Source organism: Lissotriton vulgaris, chromosome 8 (assembly GCF_964263255.1).
Source record: "Lissotriton vulgaris chromosome 8, aLisVul1.2, whole genome shotgun sequence".
Lineage (NCBI taxonomy): Eukaryota > Metazoa > Chordata > Amphibia > Caudata > Salamandridae > Lissotriton > Lissotriton vulgaris.
The window spans coordinates 204,834,296-204,856,035 of NC_141696.1; the positions used below are offsets into that span (position 1 = coordinate 204,834,296).

At 45.7% G+C, this 21,740-nt stretch overlaps 1 protein-coding gene across 1 annotated transcript in view; it reads left to right on the top strand.

Annotated features, from left to right (window-relative positions):
- LOC147696876 (glutamate carboxypeptidase 2-like) overlaps positions 1–21,740 on the top strand; it is a 653,445-nt gene that overhangs the window by 364,598 nt on the left and 267,107 nt on the right. The window contains exons 8-9 of the mRNA XM_086933984.1: positions 10,068–10,163; positions 20,335–20,420. Coding sequence (XP_086790110.1) covers positions 10,068–10,163; positions 20,335–20,420 — 182 coding nt within the window. The remainder of the gene's footprint in view (positions 1–10,067; positions 10,164–20,334; positions 20,421–21,740) is intronic.

Here is a 21,740-nt window from a genome sequence, read left to right on the forward strand (position 1 = left end):
TACCCCTAGTAGAACGCCCCTGAACCCCAGCCGGGGGAGGGGAACCAGAAAGGGAATAGGCCAGAACAATAACCTGCTTCAACCAACGCCCAATGGAAGAAGAAGAAGCCCGACCACCCCTGGAGACAGCACCAAAAGAAACAAACAGGGAGTCAGAAAGCCGGAAATCCCGGGTCCGATCCAAATAAACCCGCAAAGCCCGGCAAACATCCAGCAAGGACCAAGGGAGGTTGTCCCCGTCCACCGGAGCCGAAAGCAAAGCAGGGAGGACCAGCTCCTGAGAGCGATGGAATTGGGAGGAAACCTTAGGGACGAAAGAGGAATCCAAACGAAGGACCACCCCGTCAGCAGAAAAGGACAGAAAGGGTTCTCGAGCCATCAAGGCACCCAGCTCCCCCAGGCGACGAGCAGAAGTGATAGCCACCAAAAAAACAACCTTCAGCGTGACAAACTTGATATCCACCTCCTCCAAAGGTTCAAAGGGAGCGGCAACCAGAACCCTCAAAACCAAGGGAAGATCCCAGAGAGGAAAAGACGGACGCACCACAGGGCGGGAGTTAGAAAAACTACGCAACAGCCGGGAAACCAGACCATCCACATCCGGCAGGTTCCCCCAAGGAGCCCGAAAAGCCCTGATAGCAGCCCACTGAGCCCGCAAAGTAGAAACGGACAAACGTTTCTCGAACCCATCCCAAAGGAACTGGAGAACATCCGGCAAAGGACAAACCAAGGGAGACAAAGCCAGGCCAAGACACCAACGCTCAAAGTTGCCCCAGTGCCTACCATAGGATTGAAGGGTAGAAGGCTTCCGAGATTGCTGAATAGCCAAGGCTAAATGCTCCGGGAGACCCCTACGCCTCCACCCTTGCCTCTCAACCGCCAAACCGACAGCCGAAGCCGCCGGAGGGGCAACATCGGAGACGACCGCAAGGGAGACGAAAGGAAGGGGAAGAACCATGGACCCTGAACAGCCAACAGCAGCAGCGTGGGGAACCAAGACCTGCGGGGCCAGAAGGGCACCACCACCACCACCTCTCGATCCTCCCGCAACAGCCGGGACAGAAAGCGAGATATCAGAACCAGAGGAGGAAAGGCGTACAGCAGGCGAGACGGCCATGGAAGGGACAGAGCATCCACCCCCCAAGAACCCTCCTGAGGAATCCGGGAGAAGAAGCGGGGAAGCTGCGCATTGAGCCGGGAAGCAAAGAGGTCCAGAAAGGGCCGACCAAACCTCTCGCACACCAGACGAAAGGCCACCGGTGTCAATGCCAACTCCAGGGATGCAGGAAAAAAACGACTGAGGGCATCCGCCACCCCATTGTCCACCCCCCGAACATGTACAGCCACCAGGGACAGAAGATGGCACTCCGCCCAGCAAAACAACGGGGACACCACCGCGTTCAGGGACTGAGAACAGATACCGCCCTGGTGATTTAGGTAGGACACCGTCACTGAATTGTCCGACCGAACCAACACATGGCGGCCCACCAGAAGAAGTCGAAACCCCCTGACAGCTCGACACACAGCCGACAACTCCCGCCAGTTCGAAGACCGACGACCCTCCAGAAGGGACCAACGACCCTGAAGGCAGTCCGACCCCAAAGTCGCACCCCAGCCCAGAGCGCTGGCATCCGTCGTAAGTACCACCGGAGGAGGAGACTGCAGAGTCAAGCCCTTGTCCAGACTGGAAGACAGAGACCACCAACGCAGGACAGGAAGGATACGGAGAGACACGGGAACAAGAAGGGACAAATCCCCCGACAAGGGATCCCACCGATACAGCAGGTAGGACCACAGAGGACGAAGATGGAAACGCGCCCACGGAACCGTGAACACAGTGGCGGCCATCAACCCCAGAAGACGTAACCACAGACGGACCTGAAACGACCTCCCCACAAGAAACCGATGAGCCAGAGAACACAGGGTCACAGCTCGATCCACCGGCAGGAACACCCGATTCAGATCTGTGCGGAAACGGGCCCCAATGAACTGTAAGTCCTGAGTAGGGGGGAGCCGGCACTTGGGGATATTCAAAAGGAACCCATGGTCCCTTAAAGCAGCACACACTACCCGCTGATCCGACAACAACCGCTCCGCTGTGGGGGAATGCAGGAGCCAGTCGTCCAGATACCGGTAAACCATCATCCCTTGGAGATGCAAGAAAGCCCCAAGGGAGCAACCACCTTCGTAAACACCCTGGGAGCCGACCTCAGGCCAAACGGGAGAACCACAAACTGGTAATGGACCCCCAGAAGGCAAAAGCGCAGGAAGGGACTGGAGAGAGGATGGACAGGGACGTGATAATAGGCATCCTGGAGGTCCAGAGAGCACATGTAATGACCCTGCAGAACCAGGGGAATCACCCTCTGAAGAGTCTCCATTTTGAACGGAATACGCAACACAAATTTGTTCAGGGCCTTGAGATCCAGAACAAGGCGAAACCCTCCCGTCACCTTGGGCACCAGGAAAATGATGGAGTAAAACCCCTGACCCAACTCCCCCGGAGGCACCACCTGAATCGCCCCTTTGTCCAACAGTGACTGAATCCCCCGAGAAAGTTCCGCCCGTTTGGACGGGCAGGATGGCCAAGGAGTCGGACGGACCCCAGAGTCCGGAGGCAGGCTTGAGAACTCCACACGATACCCCAAGCGGATCACGTCCAGGACCCACAAGTCTGAACAGGAGGACATCCAGGCTGGAAGAAACAACCAAAGCCGACCACCTACCAATGGTCCGACCTCGGACCCCAGATAGTCAGGAACGAGGCTTCGCAGGAGGGGACTTCGCCTTCATGTCCCGTCCCCGACCAGGCTGAAAACAGCCACGAGCTCTGGAAAACTGTCTGCGAGAAGAGGGCCGAAAAAAAGGCTTAGACTTAGAAAAGGCAGGAGCAGCCGAGGGCATCTTGAAAGAAGAGGAATGTTTCTTCTCCCTAAAAAGACGATGAAGCTTCCCCTCCAACTCTGCCCCAAACAACATGGAACCCTGAAACGGCAGACGCAGGGCAGCAGTCTTCTGGGCAGAATCGGTCTTCCAATCCTTGAGGACCACATTCCGACGAGCCGCTATACAAGCACCCCCAGACAGAGCGGAGGCACGAACCACGTCAAAGGAAATGTCAGACAAAAACTCAACCTGACGTTCGATGTGTGCCAGAATATCAGCGCAGTCAGTGGTATTATCCATAGATCCAAATAAATTCTGCAAGTCAGACAGAAGAGACTGTGCCACATAGGTCCCATAAATACCCGCCCTCAGGGCCAAATGGGAGCCAGAATAAACCTTACGAAGAGAGGCGTCAACCCTCTTATCCACAGGGTCACGCACCACAGCATCTTCGGCCAACGAAGTGCGACCAACCAGACTAGCCACCACAGAATCCACAGCGACCGAGTCTGGCAAGTCCTTCGCCATATCCTGAAGAGGATACAGCTTCGTGGTTTCAAAAGGAGAGGGTACCCCACTTTCACCAGGGAACAGGGTAGGAAGACAGTTAGTCAAGAGGGGGAATCCCTGGAGTCAACTGTTCAACCGATGACTACTAACTTTTCTCATTAGGGAAAAAGATCACAAAGTACACTAAATATTTTAAGGAATATAAAAACAGGTTTCCACAAAGAAATAGAATCGTTAACAATCTATGTTTATTAAAAATACAATCAATCAAGCAATAAAAAGCAAAGCAAATTCATACAATTTTTGCAATACAGTTTAAAATCCAAGAAAAAATACCTTGGAGAGATAAAAATTAAATACTAAACAATGTTACATGGACACAATAGTGTTATACAGACACAATGTTACAATGCACGATAAATAGAGACATAACTAAAGCATATTGACAGTGGATAGACGGCAAACAACATATAGTCACAAAACCCCTTGTATCTATGTGGCTCACCAGATATCTCTGCCACTGAATTTAACCAGATCCAATGGCCTGAACCAATTCAGCTACTATAAAGCTTTAGTGGAAAGATAAAGTACCCATCTAAAGTTTTACCCGGCCCTGACTGGATTCTTTTAAACAAAAAACAGTGCGTCGACGCATTTCGGTGCTGTACAATTGATGCTGCGGCACCTTCCTCAGGACTTCTCTTTCTGGGGTTTCAAGGAACGGATGGTTACACCGTATCCTCAAAGTCGTGTGGGAGACGTTCCAGAATGGAGTCTGCTTGATATCACACTTTGCTTCTGCAGGCTTTATTCTTGAAGGTTCCTCTCTCCTGACCTAGGAGCTCCTTGTCTTGGGGTTTCTTCCTTTGAAATTGTCGGGCGTTTTCACGATTATCATATATCTCTTATAGTTTTAAAACGTTCTTTGAACGGGCATACAATGTCGCTGGTCTTATCCAGAACTGGATATGTTCAGGATTACGCTGTGGTCGTGCTTCTGCCTCGTTCCTTCACTCGTTCCACTCGCCATGAAGCGGGGCATCAGAATGCGATCGGGATCCTTCCACTCCCGATCCAAAACCTCCCGCACACTAGGATGCACCGGCATGACCGCAGGAGCAGAATACTGGAACTGGCGAAGGAGAGAACCTCCAGACGAACCAGGCACACCATCCGCCGGAAATCCCATATTTTCCTTTACATGGCTCAGCAAATCCGGCAACATGTCCTTGTCAACATACTTGCCCTTTACCAGATCAGCGTCCAAACCACCATCCTCAGAGCCAGAGGACGAAGAAGAGGAGGGAGAAGGAGGGGGCACACCTCTTGCCCGCGACTTGGATTTATTCTTAGAACCCCCAGGCCTGGAACCACCCATCTCCAGCAAGGACTCCTGGATGAGAGCCTTCAACTTCGCATCACCCCTCGAACGACGCCTGGAGCGCCGGGGATCAGGAGAAGGGGAGGAGGAGGAAGTCGAGGAAGTGGAGGACTCCTCGACATGCTTGCGTTTCCTCGAATGTTTACCCATGTGAGAAAAGCCCCAGCAAGCAGGGCAAACCAGCAGGCAGGAAAACCAGCAAGAACTGAGGAGCCCCGGCAGCAGCAGGAGAAACAGCCACAAATCACCTGCAGCAGCCCACACCAGCACAGCGACCGTAATCCCCAAGAAAAAAGGACGAAATGCAGGGAACAAAGAACACCCAGCGTATTTAAATGCCCCCAAACCGCTAAGCGGTACTTACTCCAGGAACCGGCAAACAAGCCTCTCACCGCCCGCAGCCGGGAACCTCAAACGCCTGACTTCCGCTTCCAAAACCAGGAAGTCAGGCAATGGCCGGAAGGAAGCGCCCCAGCAACCACGGAGCCGCCGCACCTCCCGGAGCCTCAGACGATAATGGCCGCGTCTCGCACAGCCCGGCAGCACAGAGACGCGGCCCGACACTGCCTCCATGCCTCCAGAGCCTCACCCCGCCGGAACAGACCTAGACTCCCACGAGCAGGGACAGAGGCGGCAGACAGCGTCACAGGAGACTCCTCAAGCCCGGCAGGAGAAGTCAGCCCGGAAGAACCAGCCCCCACCCGAGGCCAAGCCCCAGGTGAGACCCCAGGAGCCCATCCACTCCTGGACCTACAAACAGAAAACTGTCGTCAGACAGAAAAAAGAACAGGAGGCATGCTGGGTACTGTACCCTTATGTACTCCCTATAGGGAGAGGGAGGGGCGTACCAGCATTCCTACTTTCTTTTTTCTGTCTGAGAGATAGTAGATCTCACTGGTTATTAATGAAGGGGACGAGGACAGGAGGGACCTGGGGGTAATGAATGGATATAGCTCCTACATAGTTAATGCCATTCCCTCGCCATCGGGAAGGGCTAAGGAGATCTGGCAATGTTGATGTCAGTAAAGTTTGAAACTATGAAAGTTACAGTGTTGGCACCTCCACCTGGTATCAATTAGTCATGATTTCTAACCTGGTACAACCTAAGTTATTAGTGATTAATTGGTACTATAATATTTTTAATCATAGCATCTCTCAAGTCATCGAGGCATTACAGGTAGAAACTAACACTATCTCAGAGAAGTGGCAACTCTTGTGTAGGCTCTTGTTATCAGTAGGGTAGATTACTGCAATGGATTGCTCCTTGGAGCTAACGAGGAACAACTTAAGAAATTGCAGGTTATTCAAAATACAGCAGCAAGGATTGTCATGAATGCTCCACCAAGGACACCTTCCTGCCCCCTACTGACTAAACTTCACTGGCTTCCAGTGAAGAAGCGAGTTCAGTTTAAGACTCTGTGCACCATACACAAGAGCATAACAGGGATGGGCCCTAAGTATATGATTGACATCTTTCAACCCTACATCCCAGGACGCTCCTTGCGTTCCAGTAATCAGCAACTACTGAAGGTACCTAGAGTTAAGAAGACCAGGCAAGGTGGCCGTGCGCTGGCTCACACCGGACCCACACTCTGGAACTCATTGCCGCCGGAACTGAGGTCCCTCACCAACCACATGATGTTTCGAAAAAACTTAAAAACCTACCTGTTTCCCAGCAACTAACGTTCATATTACCATCGGACACACTACTTTGTCTCACTCTCATCTACAGTTATAGCGCGGAGATACCCCTTCGGGGGTCTAGTCTGGCGCTTTATAAGCATATAAATAAATAAATAAATAAAATTCTCTGGGTGGGAGATTTTAATTATTCAATCTGTCCATATAGCTCTGGCTATGCATGTGGGATGTCAAGTATGGGGGGGGGCAGCCTTTGGCATATTTTAATCACACTAATCAGGGTGAGGCTCTTAATTCTATCATTTTGGTGAATGATTTAGGCCTTGTTAATGATTTAGTTTGCAACTATGTAATACAGTGCCCTACTTACGCGGGAGCAGGTAGGGCGAGAACAATTTATTTTATGTTTCTGCAACTTGTTGATGATTTTGAGGTGGTCCCTCTTAGTGCAAGTGATCACAACCATCTTATAACTGCAATTAATATATTAGCTGAGCTGGGTACTGTCTGGGTCCTAAAGTCTCTTTTAACCCTAATAAGGGGGTAACAATCAGATGGAATAAAGTAATTCCTATTGAGTTTGAAATTAAAACTGTTGTATCAAATTATGACTCTATTCTGAAGTGTTTAGCAAATGGCCTCTCACCTGCTGAGATTATTCAGGAGTTTCAATTGATCTGCACAAATGTAGACAAAAATCTGACTAGAACAATTAAGTTGGCGAACCCCCAGAGAAAAGATGGTTTAATGCGGAATGCACTAGAGCGAACAAAATTCTAAAACTGGCATTACACGCACTACCTCGAGATAGGACCTAGATTAAATATGCCAGGAAGGTTCACAAAGATTCAGTAGACCAGACAAAAGAAGAACTAAGGCGCATAGCCTGGGATGACCTGGATAGAGCGAGCACCCTCAAGGAATCAAAACATTTCTGGGAAGCCATAAACTGCCCTCTAGTCAGTGAGGAGACAGGCAGGATGGATTCCCTCATTGTGGCAGATGCCTGGGTACCCCACTGTACACCATATTCAATCCTAAAGGCCGAGTACATGAGATCCCCAGCAGGCACCTGCCTTTAGATTTGACCTCAGCACACCATCTAAGTGCATCAATCTCTGTAGCTGAGGTTGAGGAAGCCATAGCTAAAGGTATCAGCATGAAAGCACCTGGCCCGGATGGTGTCCCACTGGATCTTTTTAAAAGTAATCCTGAACTGTGGGCCCCATTACTGTCTAATGTTTTTAAGGCTGTGGTGATTGGCCCTATCCCAGCATCCTGGAAGGAGGCTATAGTTATCCCTGTGTTCAAAAAAGGCAAGAGGTCCAATCCCTCTTGCTATAGGCCTAATTCCTTAATTGATGCCACCGCAAAAAGTATTGGCTAGGGTCGTCCTTGCGAGATTGGAAAATTGGGCCAGAGACTCCGGGATTATTGAAAGATCACAGTTTGACTTCAGGAGGGGCCTGGGTACCATGGAACAGTGCATCAACTTGTCACTGATTATGGGCAAGTACATGTGGGCCAGGAAGGTTTCTATCTATCTGACCTTCATTGACTTGTCCAGTGCCTTTGATACGGTAAATCCGGACAAGTTGTGGGCACTGATGGAGAAAAAGGGAATCGAGGAACCTTTGGTTTCTCTTCTCTGTAGGCGCCACACCTTTACATCTGTAAACATTAGATATGGTGCCAATGGCGAAAAAATTAGGCCCATTGCATCAATAGAGGGTGTCCGCCAGGGTTGCATACTAGCGCCTTTTCTTTTTATAACTTACACTAATGGTCTACAAGCATTCCTGGTACGGAAAAATCTTGACTGTCCACGCATTGGGAGCGTCCAAGTTCCGCTCCTCTCGTATGCGGACGACACTGTTCACATGGTTCTAACGGCAAATAGCCTTCAAAAATCTCTTGATGCATTCTTTGAATTTATGTTATCACTGGACTTAAAGGTCAATTTTGTGAAATCTTATGTCTTGGTCTGTGGACCTCAAACGACCAAAACCAGAAATCATGCAGTTGGTTCAATGAGAATTGATAACATGAAAAGTTTTACCTATCTAGGGAATATTTTTACTAACAAGCTGAAATGGGATTCGCTTGTGACATCAAGAATGCATAATGCTAGTAGGGTGGTTGAAGAACTTTTTCGTTTTGCATCTAAATTAGGGCAAAAACCTGTGACAGAGCTTGTTACAATTTATAAGGCCAAATGTGTCCCGGTGATAACATATGGTGCAGGTGTCTGGGGGTGCCAGAACAGCAACCAGCTGCAAACTACAGAGAATGGATTTATTAAAAGGCTGCTGATGGCTCCAAGAGGTGACCCTACTACCTTCTGTCATCATGAGGTGGGGCTTGACTTTGTTGAAGATTCTATGAACATTACCCCCCTACTTTTATGGGCCAAAATTTGGCTGTCAGAGGAGCTAACATTTACTAGAGATATTATCACAGACTGTCTTAACCTTGATGGTGTATTAGATATTTGCTGGCTAGCTTTTGTCAGGGATAATTTTTATAAGCTGGTCCTGGGACAATATTTTGATTGCCCTGCAAACATTCCTGAGAATGCGAAAAGCATTATTAAAGAGGCATATTATGGCAGGGCAAATGCCCTTCGTTCACAACCAGAGGTAGCAGGTCCTCTGTGTTTATTTCCTGCCCAACAGCAATTTTTCTTTTAACGTTTACCTCAAATATTCAGACTCTCTTTTACCTAACAAGATTGCGGCTATTGACCCTGCATTTTTTTTGTAGCTTTTCTAACACAAGCTGTTTGGACAGACAACCTAGTGCCCTGCCCCTGTGACAATTTGGCAGTTCAAAACACATTGCACCTTATGCTTTTTTGCATCCTATACAAGGATCCTAGGAGCAGATTTTTAGTCCCAATTTTAAAAAGCTCTAGGCCAAGCTCTTATACTGATGGTTTTAATCTCTTGTATTCTTTGGCCACATCAGACATATGTATTGGGGTTTCCAATTTATGAAGGTGGTAATTGCTATCAGAAAACGATATTGATATCTGTAATTGATTCACATTATTTAGAATTAATAATGCAGTTCCTTTTAATGTTGTTTTAGACTGATTTTAACGATGGTATTCTTAATTTTTATTCCTTTTAATAATTGAAATAACTGAAGTGATTATCATGTGTATCTAATTGGGCTATGGTAACATTAACATGTATAGATGATTTTATGTACTGTTATGGTTTTTTTCTCTGAAACCGAATAAAGTTACCTTCATGATGATGGTGTTCTGTTGACATACAGCATTGTGTCACTCCAATTCTCTAGCACTCTAGAGAGATTTGTTATGGTAAATTATTCACAGTGCATGAGGATTTCTATGTAATTTGTTCAAGGTTTGATATTCCTTACCTTGGTAGAAACACCAAATGTCTGGTGCAATACACCCTTTCCAACAATCGCCCAGTAAGGGAGCACTCTCAACTATGAATTTCCCTCTGAATTATAGGTTAGTGCTTACCCAGAATCCGTTCTACCCGGTCTGCTTTGTAACTTGCATTGAAAATGTGCTATTTTATACATAGTGGAACAGCAATAATTAGAGCGAATATCCACCGTCTAGTCTTTATTTCTGTAGTAAAGAAATAGTGGCTTGATTTGTTTTTGACAGGAACATGGGAGGACCTCCCCCACCAGAAGGCTGGAAAGGAAACCTTAATGTATCCTACAACATTGGACCTGGCTTTTCAGACCACAACAAAACACAGTTAGTTGATTCTATTTCCTTTTATGAACTTTCATTTCAATTCATTACTGTACTTTTAATTTTGCATTTTATTTTCTTTATACAATTACTAAACATTTTAAGGGAGTTATAACGTTCTTTTCTAGGTCTCGATTAATTATACAAAAGTGTATTCTTTGCAATTCCTCTGGCCGAATACAATGCAAAAATAGATTTTTGGTTTCCTTCTCGACATGGAAGCATTGCTAGGAATGTTCCCCCAAAGAAGAGGAATACATTTTGCAAAGTATTTAACATTTGTGATTCTTTCTCCTACCTTAGTCTGTCTATGAAAGAGTTCATACAAAGTATTGTTTCAGCCTTAGCTTCATCAAACATTTCCTCACGCATAAAAAATATAGATATTTTTTAAAATGTCTAAAATGTATGTAACATTACCAAACTGCTATGTTTCAACCATTGCACTGCTAATCGTCGGTTGGTTGTCTCGTATCCATACCATCGATGGTCTCTAAGAAGATGCCTCTCATCCAAATTCTTTCTCAGTTTACTAACCAATCAAAACTCAGCCTCAAGTCCTCTGAAATGGCCTTCTTAATTCCCGCCATGCCATTCCACTTGTGTTTGTTTCTCTGCATGCAAGATGGGGGATGGGAGCTGTCAAATCAGTCTCACCCCCTAATTATGACTGGGACAGATCAGGACACTCTATTAGTTGAGCTCCGCTTCCCCTCCTCATTTGACTCCCATTGCTGATTGGATTCTCTCAGTCCAGTTGCACAACCATAGACGCCATTTTGTGCATGAAAGTCATCAGGAGTCCCAATTTAGGGCCAGATGTAATAATATTTGATGCAGCACAACACAACAAGGCAACTTGTTATGCTGCGTCAAATGGAGATGGCAGGAATGTGCCATATATACCAAGATCTGGAGCATTCCTGATCTCTCACAGTGCTGTTGAACTATGTGCTGCCTAGCGCCAATGCAGGCACCATTGAGCCATGGTGCCGTGTTATGTTATGTTATGTTAGATGGGTTTTGTAGAGCGCTCGTTCACCGGTTGGTTTCTTGGCACTGATGAGGCAGAGGGAAAGCCATGTTTTGAGAGACTTTCTGAAATTGATCAGATTTGTTCTTAACCGCATCCGCGCTGGCAGAATTCTGCTCCTGCGCTGAGATATTCAAAAACGCACTTCACGTGACGAGCTGGGCTCGTCATCAGCGTGCGAGGAGGCGACGCCATGACGAGCCCAGCTCGCCATGAGCGTGGAAGGGGTTAATCTGATTTCCACTGTGATGAAGTTCCATAGTCGGGGGGCAAGGGTTGCGATCCTGTAGCTCCCTTGCTGCTTCAGTTCGAAGGTGGGTACTGTGAGGAGGTGAAGGTGGGCTGAGCAGAGGTTTCTTGTGGCAGTGGTGTTTGTGGCCATATTGTTTTTGTGCAGGAATTTGCGTTGCCTTGCATTACTCCAGATTTACCAAGCCATACAGGGCCACGCAAGGAGGCTTGGTAAATGTGGCTTAAGAATGTCGTCACCTTGTGTGACGGCCAGGGCAAAGCACTTGTTTGATATTTCTGGGATTTACTCACTGTTCCTGCCCGTACTTCGATCCCATATTAATACACTCTCTAAAGGTGTGGGGAGATTCAAGCATTTTAGGGCCATTTTAAAGTGTGGAACCACAACTATTTTATGATAAACCACAGTTAATATTAATTTAGCAATGTGGTGACTGTTCAAAAACCTTGAATGTCTCTTTAAATACTCTTCTGCACAATGCAATCTCTAAAGACATGTTTACTGAAATTACCTTGCTGTCTGGATCTACTCCTAGATGAGTCTTCACTAATTACTCCCTAAGTTACTTGCCACTGACTCTGAAACTGAACATTTGCCCTGGTTTTATATGAAGCTTTAATCTGAAGATCTGCTAACGGATGGCACATCTAAATATTGCACAATGTGAAATTGTTGTGTACTGTGTTGGTATATCACACATCTGAATGTTTCAAATCCTATTGCTGTAATCATCATGCTTATGTCATTCATATTTAATACCCATTGATTTTCAAAAAGTTTCTCATTTTGTTATCTTTTAGTTCACCTCTGGATGTGTAGCTCAAAGGCAGTATTATGCTGATGATTACCAAACCCAGTGATGTATTGCAAATGTAAAGATTTCTCTAAATATTGGTATTTACGTACACATATATAGAAATGCAATGGCAGATTGATGTCTGCCACATTGAATGCTTGATGTTTGTTTATGTTTATGGAACTTGTAAAGCGCTCGTATACCAACGGTCTCATGGCGCTAATAGGAGAATTGAGCTATCCTTCGAGCTCTAACAGTAAACTTGGTTGAATAACCATGTTTTAAGTCTTTTTCTGAAGCTAAAATATTCTGAGGTTAGTCTAATTTCAATTGGAAGGGAATTCTACAAGGTGGGATCTAGTACTGAGAAACGCGAACCACCCATTCTCTTACGTTTAAATCTTGGAACAGTCAACATGTTCATTGTCGCTGATCTGAGATTCCGTGTAGGCATGTATCTTGCGATCTTGGCAGATAAGAACTTGTGTCCTGAGTTGTGGAGTGCATTAAAAATCATACAACCGGTCTTAAACATAGACCGCTGTATCACAGGAAGCCAATGAAGCTGCTTCACTAATGGTTTAGTGTGGCACTGTCTCGGTTGCTGGAGGACCAGCCTAGCTGCTTGATTTTGAATGAGCTGAAACCTATGAATTTGACTGACAGGGAGTCCTAAATATATGGAATTGGCGTAATCCAACCGGGACATTATTAGTGCGAGCAAGATAGTTATGTTAGCCTCCTTAGAGAAACATTTCCTAATTTTCTTAAATGTCCTCAGTTGGTACATTCAAGCAGCTGAGACCAGGCTGATCTGCTCCTGCATGGAAAGATCAGCATTTATCTTGATTCCCAGGCTTTTCACTGACTTTTTGGGTGTAGGGGGGATACCCAATGCAGCTGGCCAGTGTGCTGGTGTCCACTGTTCTATTCTGTTGTTTGAGATAATTGATCGTGAGCGCTATGGACTTTTCACACTATGTGAACGTTGATGGCACACTTTCTTAGATTATATGACTGTTATATTGCAATCTTACACTCACCTTGATAATCTAAAAAGATTCAGCGTTAATTGCTTGTCAGTCTCTACAGCATCTAGCCTGATATATCTTACTATTTCAACTTAATTATTTTTAGGACCTTTTTACCATTCACTTACCCAGCTGCTTGACTAACTGTTTCAGACTGTGCACTCCTTAACTTTTCTTTTCCTCTCCTCATTGACCTTTCACTTACAATTACCCACAACATGAGAAATCCAGACATCTGATCAAAAGAAACAGCACTGGTCGTAATAATTTACAAATAATCACAGAAAAACAGGTATTAGCAAAGTCAGTAGGTCTCATCTTTAGTAGGATAGTGGTACCTATTTGCTTTTCCAGTTCATGTTCGCACTGGTGTTGTTGGCACATCGTGATGTATATTTGTGCATGTGTCACTGTGTGTGTGCATGCATGTGCAGACGTGATGGCCATCTTGGAATGCTAACTGTTGGGCTTGGCAATTTTGTAAATCACTTTGTCACAAGGGGAGCTGAGGTATGTCCTGCCTTTCTGGATGACTCATAGCCAGGCTGAATAGACGTTTTCTTCATTTAGAGTGGTGGGAGGAGTTTCACTAGCACCGGAACAGGCTGTGTCTGCTCTGCACAATGCTGACTCCACAGCCTGTAGTGAAGCTGGATCAGAGAGAGGACAGACTTTTTTTTAACTGAACTCACAGACTTTCTGCCTAAAACTTCAAAGGGAAAAGTAGTATTAATAATAGGGCCCTGACCCCAGAATGTTAGTACTTGTTTGGACTAAGCAACCTGCCAAGAAAAAGAGCTGGAGAAGCTGTGAGAACAAACTACCACTTTGCTACATGCTTTGCCGTGTTGGCCTGCAGTGGCTGCTTCTGTCTTTGGCAATCAAAGGACTTGACTGGACTTTCTGCAACTTATTTTCCAAGGGCTGGAGGTAGAGCTTGCCCCCAGCACTAGGAACTGTATGTTTTGCAGCGTGAATTTTTCTGGATTCACTATGCTGTGCATTATTCCGCGGTCTGGTCATTGGGTCCGGAATCATAGTCTTTTCTTTGTTTAAAAAAAAAAAATTGTAGCCCAGGTGGGCGTCGACGTCCCACCTTTTGGTGTCCTTCTGGTGACATCAGCATGCTTTCTGCGGAAGCTCCTACGCTTGGGCGTCATCTTCAGATTCTTTTTTCCGCCGTTGGGTCTGGATCGTTCCCGAGAGGACTCCAGAGATTTGGAGAAAAGAGAAGCCAAAAGCCAAGTTTTGGGAAGAAAAGAGAAGAGAAGACGAGGTGAGACTACATCAGCGAAGGGGACGACGAAGGAAGAGGATCTTCGAAGAACTTCAACGTCCAGAAGAGAATGTGCAATCAGGGGGCCCCCTGAATGCAATAGATGGACAACACACGATTCAACTTCTGCAAGAATTGCCACCACAAGCACGCACAGAAAGACCAACATCCAGTCTGCAACCTCTGCCTGCCGGTCGACCATGAAAGCAGGGACTGCAACGCCTGCTCCGCCTTTACGCCGAAGACCCTTCATGTGAGAGAGAGGCAAAGCAGAGCTAACTTCGCCATGCAGGGCAAGGGCCAGCCACCGTCCCTTCGAGACCTGGGATTCTCGACCGACGAGGAGGATTACGTCGCCGAAGAAGACGACAGCTGCACGGTCGTAGAGACCGATAATACGAAGACTCCAGAAAAGGTAGGAGACTCGACGCCCCAAAAAGCCCCAAAAGACTCTTGACAGTCTGCCCAAGAATCTCGAAAAAACGAGGGCAAGATCCCGAAAGCGCCAACGCCGAAAACTCCGGCGCCGGCAGCAACACCCAGGGCCAGCGGATCCTCACAGAAGGACTCCCAGGTGCCGGAGGGCGTCGACCAGCCAAGGTCGTCGAAAAATGGCCACAAAAAGGAACGCTTGACGCTGAAGATCTCTTCGACGTCGACAAAGGACGCAAGACCTGCCTCGACGCCGAAACCAATCTCGACGCCGAAACCAGTCTCTTTCTCTTTCAACACTGTAGTTCTACCACATCCACAACATCATTACTTTCTTACCCCAATCAGGCTGCACCCACAGCGGCCAATGTTGGCTTTACTATCCCTGTAGTAAGCGCAGCAAGTACTGGGAAAAGCCAATAGCAGGTGGTGGTCATCTTGGATTGTTATTTTGTATACCTCCAAGATGGTCATTTTGTCATATCTATACTAAACCTGACAAATATCTTAGAGGTGTGTAACTATATTATTTTGTATAGTTATTCTGTTCCAAGATTTCCAGTGATGATCCTAGTAGTATTCAAAAGATGGCTGCAGTTGACTTTGCCATTGCTTGTGCTACAATTCTGCGAGAATTGTCAAAGCAAAATATCAAGTATTAGCAAAATAAGGCCCATTGGCTTTACTAATGGATCTTGGTTTATTTTCTACATAGAAATCCCATGTAATACATGTATTACTTTTGATTCCACACTTGACCCATGGCCACATATTTAAAACTTCATGAGTATATGCTTCATGTCCCATCGCTATTATTAGTGAATTGTAATTGGTCGCTGGTCATTGTAAGTAAAATGCAACAAAGGTTGAAATGGGACATATATGGCCTGAATCTGGAGCCTTAGAAAAGTTTCCTGATCTGCTTACTGCATATTGAGAACATGGCTGCATAGCCAGAATTGGGATGTTTTCTTTGCAGCACATCTTTCTGATCCTCAGAGCCTAATTGGGCTTCTAATCACAGAGACAATCTTATTAAAATCATTCAGGATTAATATAAAATCTTTCTACAGAATTTGTCTGCATTTTCTCATGCTAAATTTCAAACACAATGGCCCAGTGTATAGCTTTTGTTCATCTGGTGACCAATTTTTCTCGATTTATAGAAAGTACGAGCCAGAGGGAGCTAGTATTAAAGCAACTAGCGGTATTAAGAACACATTCAGTTGTCACTGACCCATTGCCTCTCACTGTAATGAATCCCCTTGCAATGTTCCTTATAATCCTACATTGATATACATATTTATAAAGACGGGACCATGATTCATACTCTGACCATGGTACCTCAGTGACAGATTTTCTGGAATTTAATGTGCATGTCTGTAGGCCCTGGCTATTGATTATATTGATTATTCTGCTTTAGTGCTTTAAATGGGAAAAATGTGCAGTTACTCATCAAATTGAGCTGTGGCCTGGAGGGTGTGGCATGGAGGCGGAGCTAGAGGCGGAACTGGGGGCAGGGCTAATAACAGAATTGTTTTGGGTGCAAATGATGACTAATTGCTTCAATCTGTAATGTATTGTTTTTGCCCTTGCATGTATTAAGGTTATGTTTATCATTCTCTTTCAATTGTTGCATTTATGAAGATTGCCTTGGCGCAAATGGTCCATGAATCATATTTGAAGGCTTCTGCACCCTCAGTGCACTGCATCTCTACCCTCTGACATCTCTACTTCTCCACCCTCAGTGCTCTACAACTCTACACTCTAACATCCCTATTTCTGTGCCCACAGTTATGTTATCTTATGTTATCTGTATTTCTATAGCGCACGACTCACCCTGGAGCATCTCGACGCTGCCTAGAAATTGTTACCTGAGGCTGAAAGAAGCCGAAAACGCATCTGTAGCAAGATTAGAACAGAAAAGCTTTTAATTGTTTCCTGAAAGTGCTGTAAATGGTGATTTTACACAGGGCCATAGGAAGTTTATTCCATTAATTTAGGGCAAGATATGAAAACCCTGTACCCCCTATACGAGTCAAGCGAATACAGGGTACCTGTAGAAGGCCTAATGTGCTGGATCTGAGGTTTCTGCATGGAGAGTATTTTAGGAGTTTCTTTTTCAGATAATGAGGACCTCTACCTTTCAAGGCATTATAGGTAAGACAAGAGATTTTAAAAAAGGACCTCTTCCTTACCAGTAACCAGTGCAGCTCTCTGAGCAGAGGGGCCGAGGGGGAGCCTGCTGGGCGGTTTAGAATCATTCTGGCTGCAGTGTTCTGAATCGCTTGTAATTTAAGAAGCAGGGATTCTCCCACATCGGCCAGCAATGTGTTTCCATAGTCCAAACAGCTGATTACCATATCCTGAACTAGAGTTCTACGAAGGCTAGTAGGCATATAAGGAAGGATTTTTTCGCAGCAGACGTAAACTATAGTAACAAGAGCTGGTAGTGGCAGGCGCTTTATAAATGTTCATATTATTATTATTATTATTATTATTAATATGGTCTCTCATAGTCAGCGCCTAGTCCAGTTTTAGACCAAGGTTTTTAACACATTGCTTAGGAACAGGGGCTGCCTCCAATTGTGAGGGCCACCATTTGTCCGACCAAGTATCTGAGGCTTTCCCCATTAGCATGATCTTGATTTATTTCCTCTTACATCTCAGCTTCTACATTCTCAGTGCACTGCATCTCTACCCTCTGGTAAATTCATGTATGTACCCTCAGCGTACTGCATTTCTATCCCCTGGTACCTCTGCACCCTCTGGTGCCTCCGCTGGTCTACTCTCAATACCCTCACAGAATATCTCAACACAGTGCAGTTACTCTAGTGATATGCGACATTCATTACTCCGGTACACAAATGAGCCTCTTTGCAAAGGACAGAAGGCTGCTTGTATTACACACCCTCCCTGTGTGTAGGATGTGCTTCAAAGCCCAGGAATCCACACTGGCCAAATGCTTCTATAAAATGTTTTATCAACTCTGGAGCTGGAGCTGCAAAGAACTAGTGTGAGTCCGTCATCGGTCTTGGCTGAGCACTTGTATCACGATCTTTCATTCGACTGCGTGTTCAAAGTACAGTTTGGCTGAAAATGTTTGGTTGGAGGGCGCACAGCGGTTGTTGGGAGAATTTTTTGGAGAATTTTTTGATACTTGTTTGAAGGTTGGGTGCTACATACAGGTGGCGCGTCCGTCTGGCGCGCGTTTAATGATGCAAATAATCACTGTGTCCCCATCTAGCTTGGGGACATCCATGTTTCTTGTGCACACCGTAGGTGCTTGAATAAACAAGCTTCCAATCGATAAGCTGTTCATATGTTTTAATCGTTTTTCGTCATTATCTTCATGACAATAGGTTTCTTTTCTTTATATACATGTTATACATTCTTGAAATGGCTCCAATGCATTTCGGGTGGTATACCCTTCATCTGGGAGCTTCTGAAAACAACGACATAAGATATAGCTAAGTGCGGGTTCATGATCCGATATCGTGATTATCGTAACATGCAGGTGGGGTTGGTGATGTTGGTGACCGGCTGAAACGATGCAGTGATCGGGCGGGTAAAATAAAGTGAAGTAAAATAAAGAAAAGTGATCGGGCGGGTAAAGTACATTTTGGTACAGCATCAATAAAAATGAGGTGTCAGGGTGGGTGCTGTACAGTGCCGTACTTTTTTGCAGTTTTATATAAATGTGAACTCGAAACATTAGGGTGCTTTACAGCACCACCAGTTGCATTACACAAAGTCGGCAGCTCTGGCAGTCACGCCACATCCTATTCCCTTCAGTGGTGCTTGGGGCGGTGGCGGTGCGCAGGGAACTCATCTATGTCTGAATTACACAAGGCTCCCCACTAGCTTCTCAGTCCGACTGGCGATGGTGCAAACCTGCTTCTTGCAGGTGATCTTCTCTGCTTCCTTGTCGTGGAATTTTACGACTCTATGCTTTCGGCCCTGCTGCATTGGCAAAGGGGGAGCTGGAGCAAACTGCACCTCTTAAAGGACTTCCCTTCCTTCCCACCACACAGCAGGGCCGGACTGGGACCCAAAACCGGCCCTGGCAAAGTGCCTGGCCAGCCCCCTGGGGTTTGGGGGTGTGGCCGAGCTGTTAACAGGGCTGGTTTCTGCCAATTTCGTTACAGTGGCCGATATTGCAGTTATGCTTCAAAAATGGCCCTGTAAAAAAATCGGCCCCCAGGGGCCCAAAACCGGCCCAAAACCGGCCCTCAACCTTGACGGCTCACCGGGGAAATGCCCAGTGCCTGCTATGGCCAGTCCAGCCCTGCACACAGCTACTTGGCGGGTGGCGTTACACGTTGCTATGCCATGGCCCGTCACTGCCGGAGTGAAATTGCCATCATGTGAGCATGTGCCGCAGTGTGGAAATGTGATGCATGCTCAATTAATGAATATTTGTGACCTGAAATGCCGACCTAACGCAGTGAGTACCGGTACTCTCCCCAGTAACGGAGAAGTTCTGGTACTTTCGGCGGGAACAAAAGATGTGCCTGTATTAAGTAACGGTGAGTACTGGCCGATTTAAAACACTGTTCTGCTTCCAATATGTTTCTCATTGTTTGTAATATTGGTTTATGAACGCACTGTCACAGCAGTGCTTAATCTGTAGATTAACTAAATAAATAGATCATTAAGTGAAAGAGCTTTACTTAGAAACCGGCTGCCACCACGTCCCAAGATCATGTTTTCCAAATGCCAATAGTTCTAACTGCATCACCAGTATCTTTCTTGTTCCACCTTATACTTCCTGTACCCAGACTTTTTTCCATCCTTACTTTTTCCCTTTCATGACCTTTCTTAGCTTTCATTTCTTTCTACACTATCCTTTTTCTGCCTTTCACCTTCTCTAGGTAAAAGTCTGATGATAAAAAAATAAGATTACCGGACCTGGAGTCCCCCACCTACAACCACCGTTAAAAATTTAAAACGAGTTCACTGTTTGCAGGTATAGTCCCCCCCTGACAATATTCCTGTGGATTTTCCTTTCCCTTTAATTTATTTATTTAAAAATGCCCGCTTATTCAATATTTGCTATTACAAAAATATGCAAATGTAGAGAACTGTGTGTGCCTAGTTGCACAACAATTTTCTAAATTCGTTTCTATGGCTGTGTGAATAACACTGTAACACATCTTTGTAGGCGATTGCATATGTTGCTGCATCTTAGTATCACTGGCAGAAAATGTCTGCACAGTGTGGTCTGAATAAGCATAATCTATCGTTAAATACTGTGACTTGTGATATGTGTTATTTGAACATAAACAATTGTATCATCATTTATGAACCGTTTAAATGACTTTTTACTCTTGTCGAATGTTTATTGTCTTAGGAAGGTCAAAATGCACATCCACACTAGCAATGAAATACGAAGAATATACAACGTGATTGGCATCATAAAAGGAGCGGTGGAACCAGGTAATGCACTGTCTCCTGTAAATGACCTCTGCTCCCAGCAAACGGTAAATATAATAAGCCTCATTTATGAGGCCCCTAGCGCCATCGGAACGTCACTGTTTGTGACGTTCCGTGGCGCAAAAGCCTGTGTGATATTTATCAGGCAGCACTAAGCCACTTTTTTTGTCTTAATGCTGCCTGATAAATATCAGTCTCTTTAACTCAGTGTTCTGCGTTAAAGGGGCGTGCAATGGGTGTTGCTGGGGGCGTTCCCAGCAACATCCATGGCTTTTTGACACTGCCCCAGATGTACGAGAAATTGTAAATCTGAGGCAGCGCCAAAAGCTTACGCCTCCCCAGGGGAGGCGTAAGGAAGGCTAAATGGGGAGAAATATCATTATTTCTCCTCGTTTTTAGGTCTTTTTGTCCGGGGTTCAGAAATGGACCCTGGAATCGCACACGCTTGTGCTTTCGTTTTCTATATGTGCTGCATTCTACAGCCCACATAGAAAGAGGAAAAGCCTCTTGTGATTATTTTTGTTCAGAAAGGTTTCCCTTCCTGTACAAAAATAATCATCCCCGCAACGCAGGCACCCTTGCACCATTGTGAAAAGGTGACTGCGTTGGCGCAGGCAGCCCATTGTGCCCCGGCACAGGGGAAAAGGACAGAAATGTGCCGTATCTTATAGACACTGCTCCTTCCTGCCCTTTTCATTTGCCGTAGGGAAGCGCCGCAGGAAGGCCTGCGGCGCTGCCCTACGGCAAAACCTCATAAATGAGGCCCATTGTAGTCAACTACTGAAAGTCACCATGAATGTGCAGCACCGCCTCAGGACTGGGTCCTCTGTTTTTCTGCGTTCTTCCTTTTTTCTGTTAATATTTTTATTGAGTTACCACTTGTCTGCTAGGTTCTATCGATTGACGCGAGAACTGTTCCATTTTTGTATGCAATTTCACTTTTTTTTATCCCGTTCCCCACAACCCCTTACTTCATTTGTGCCAGATAAATTTTTCTGCCAGTATTTGTGCAACAAGTGTTGATTTTTGTGAACTGATCTATGTACAAATATGTCAAACGTCTGAATCGTAATGGATCACAATCCATCGTGCCTCAGCAATATTCATGAGATAGTGTGCATATTATGACTCACTACGATTGGATGCCATCACAGGGATAGTGGCCTCCTGGGGTCAGCAGATACCATGTCTGTGATCTCACTTCACTAAAGTAAATGTTTAAGACAGCCTTTTTTCCTTAAGGGAAACAGGTAAGCATTTAAGAAAAAGAACGTACTTTAAAAAAAATAGTTTGTTAAACTGTTGGAAGTGGTCCCGAGGCTC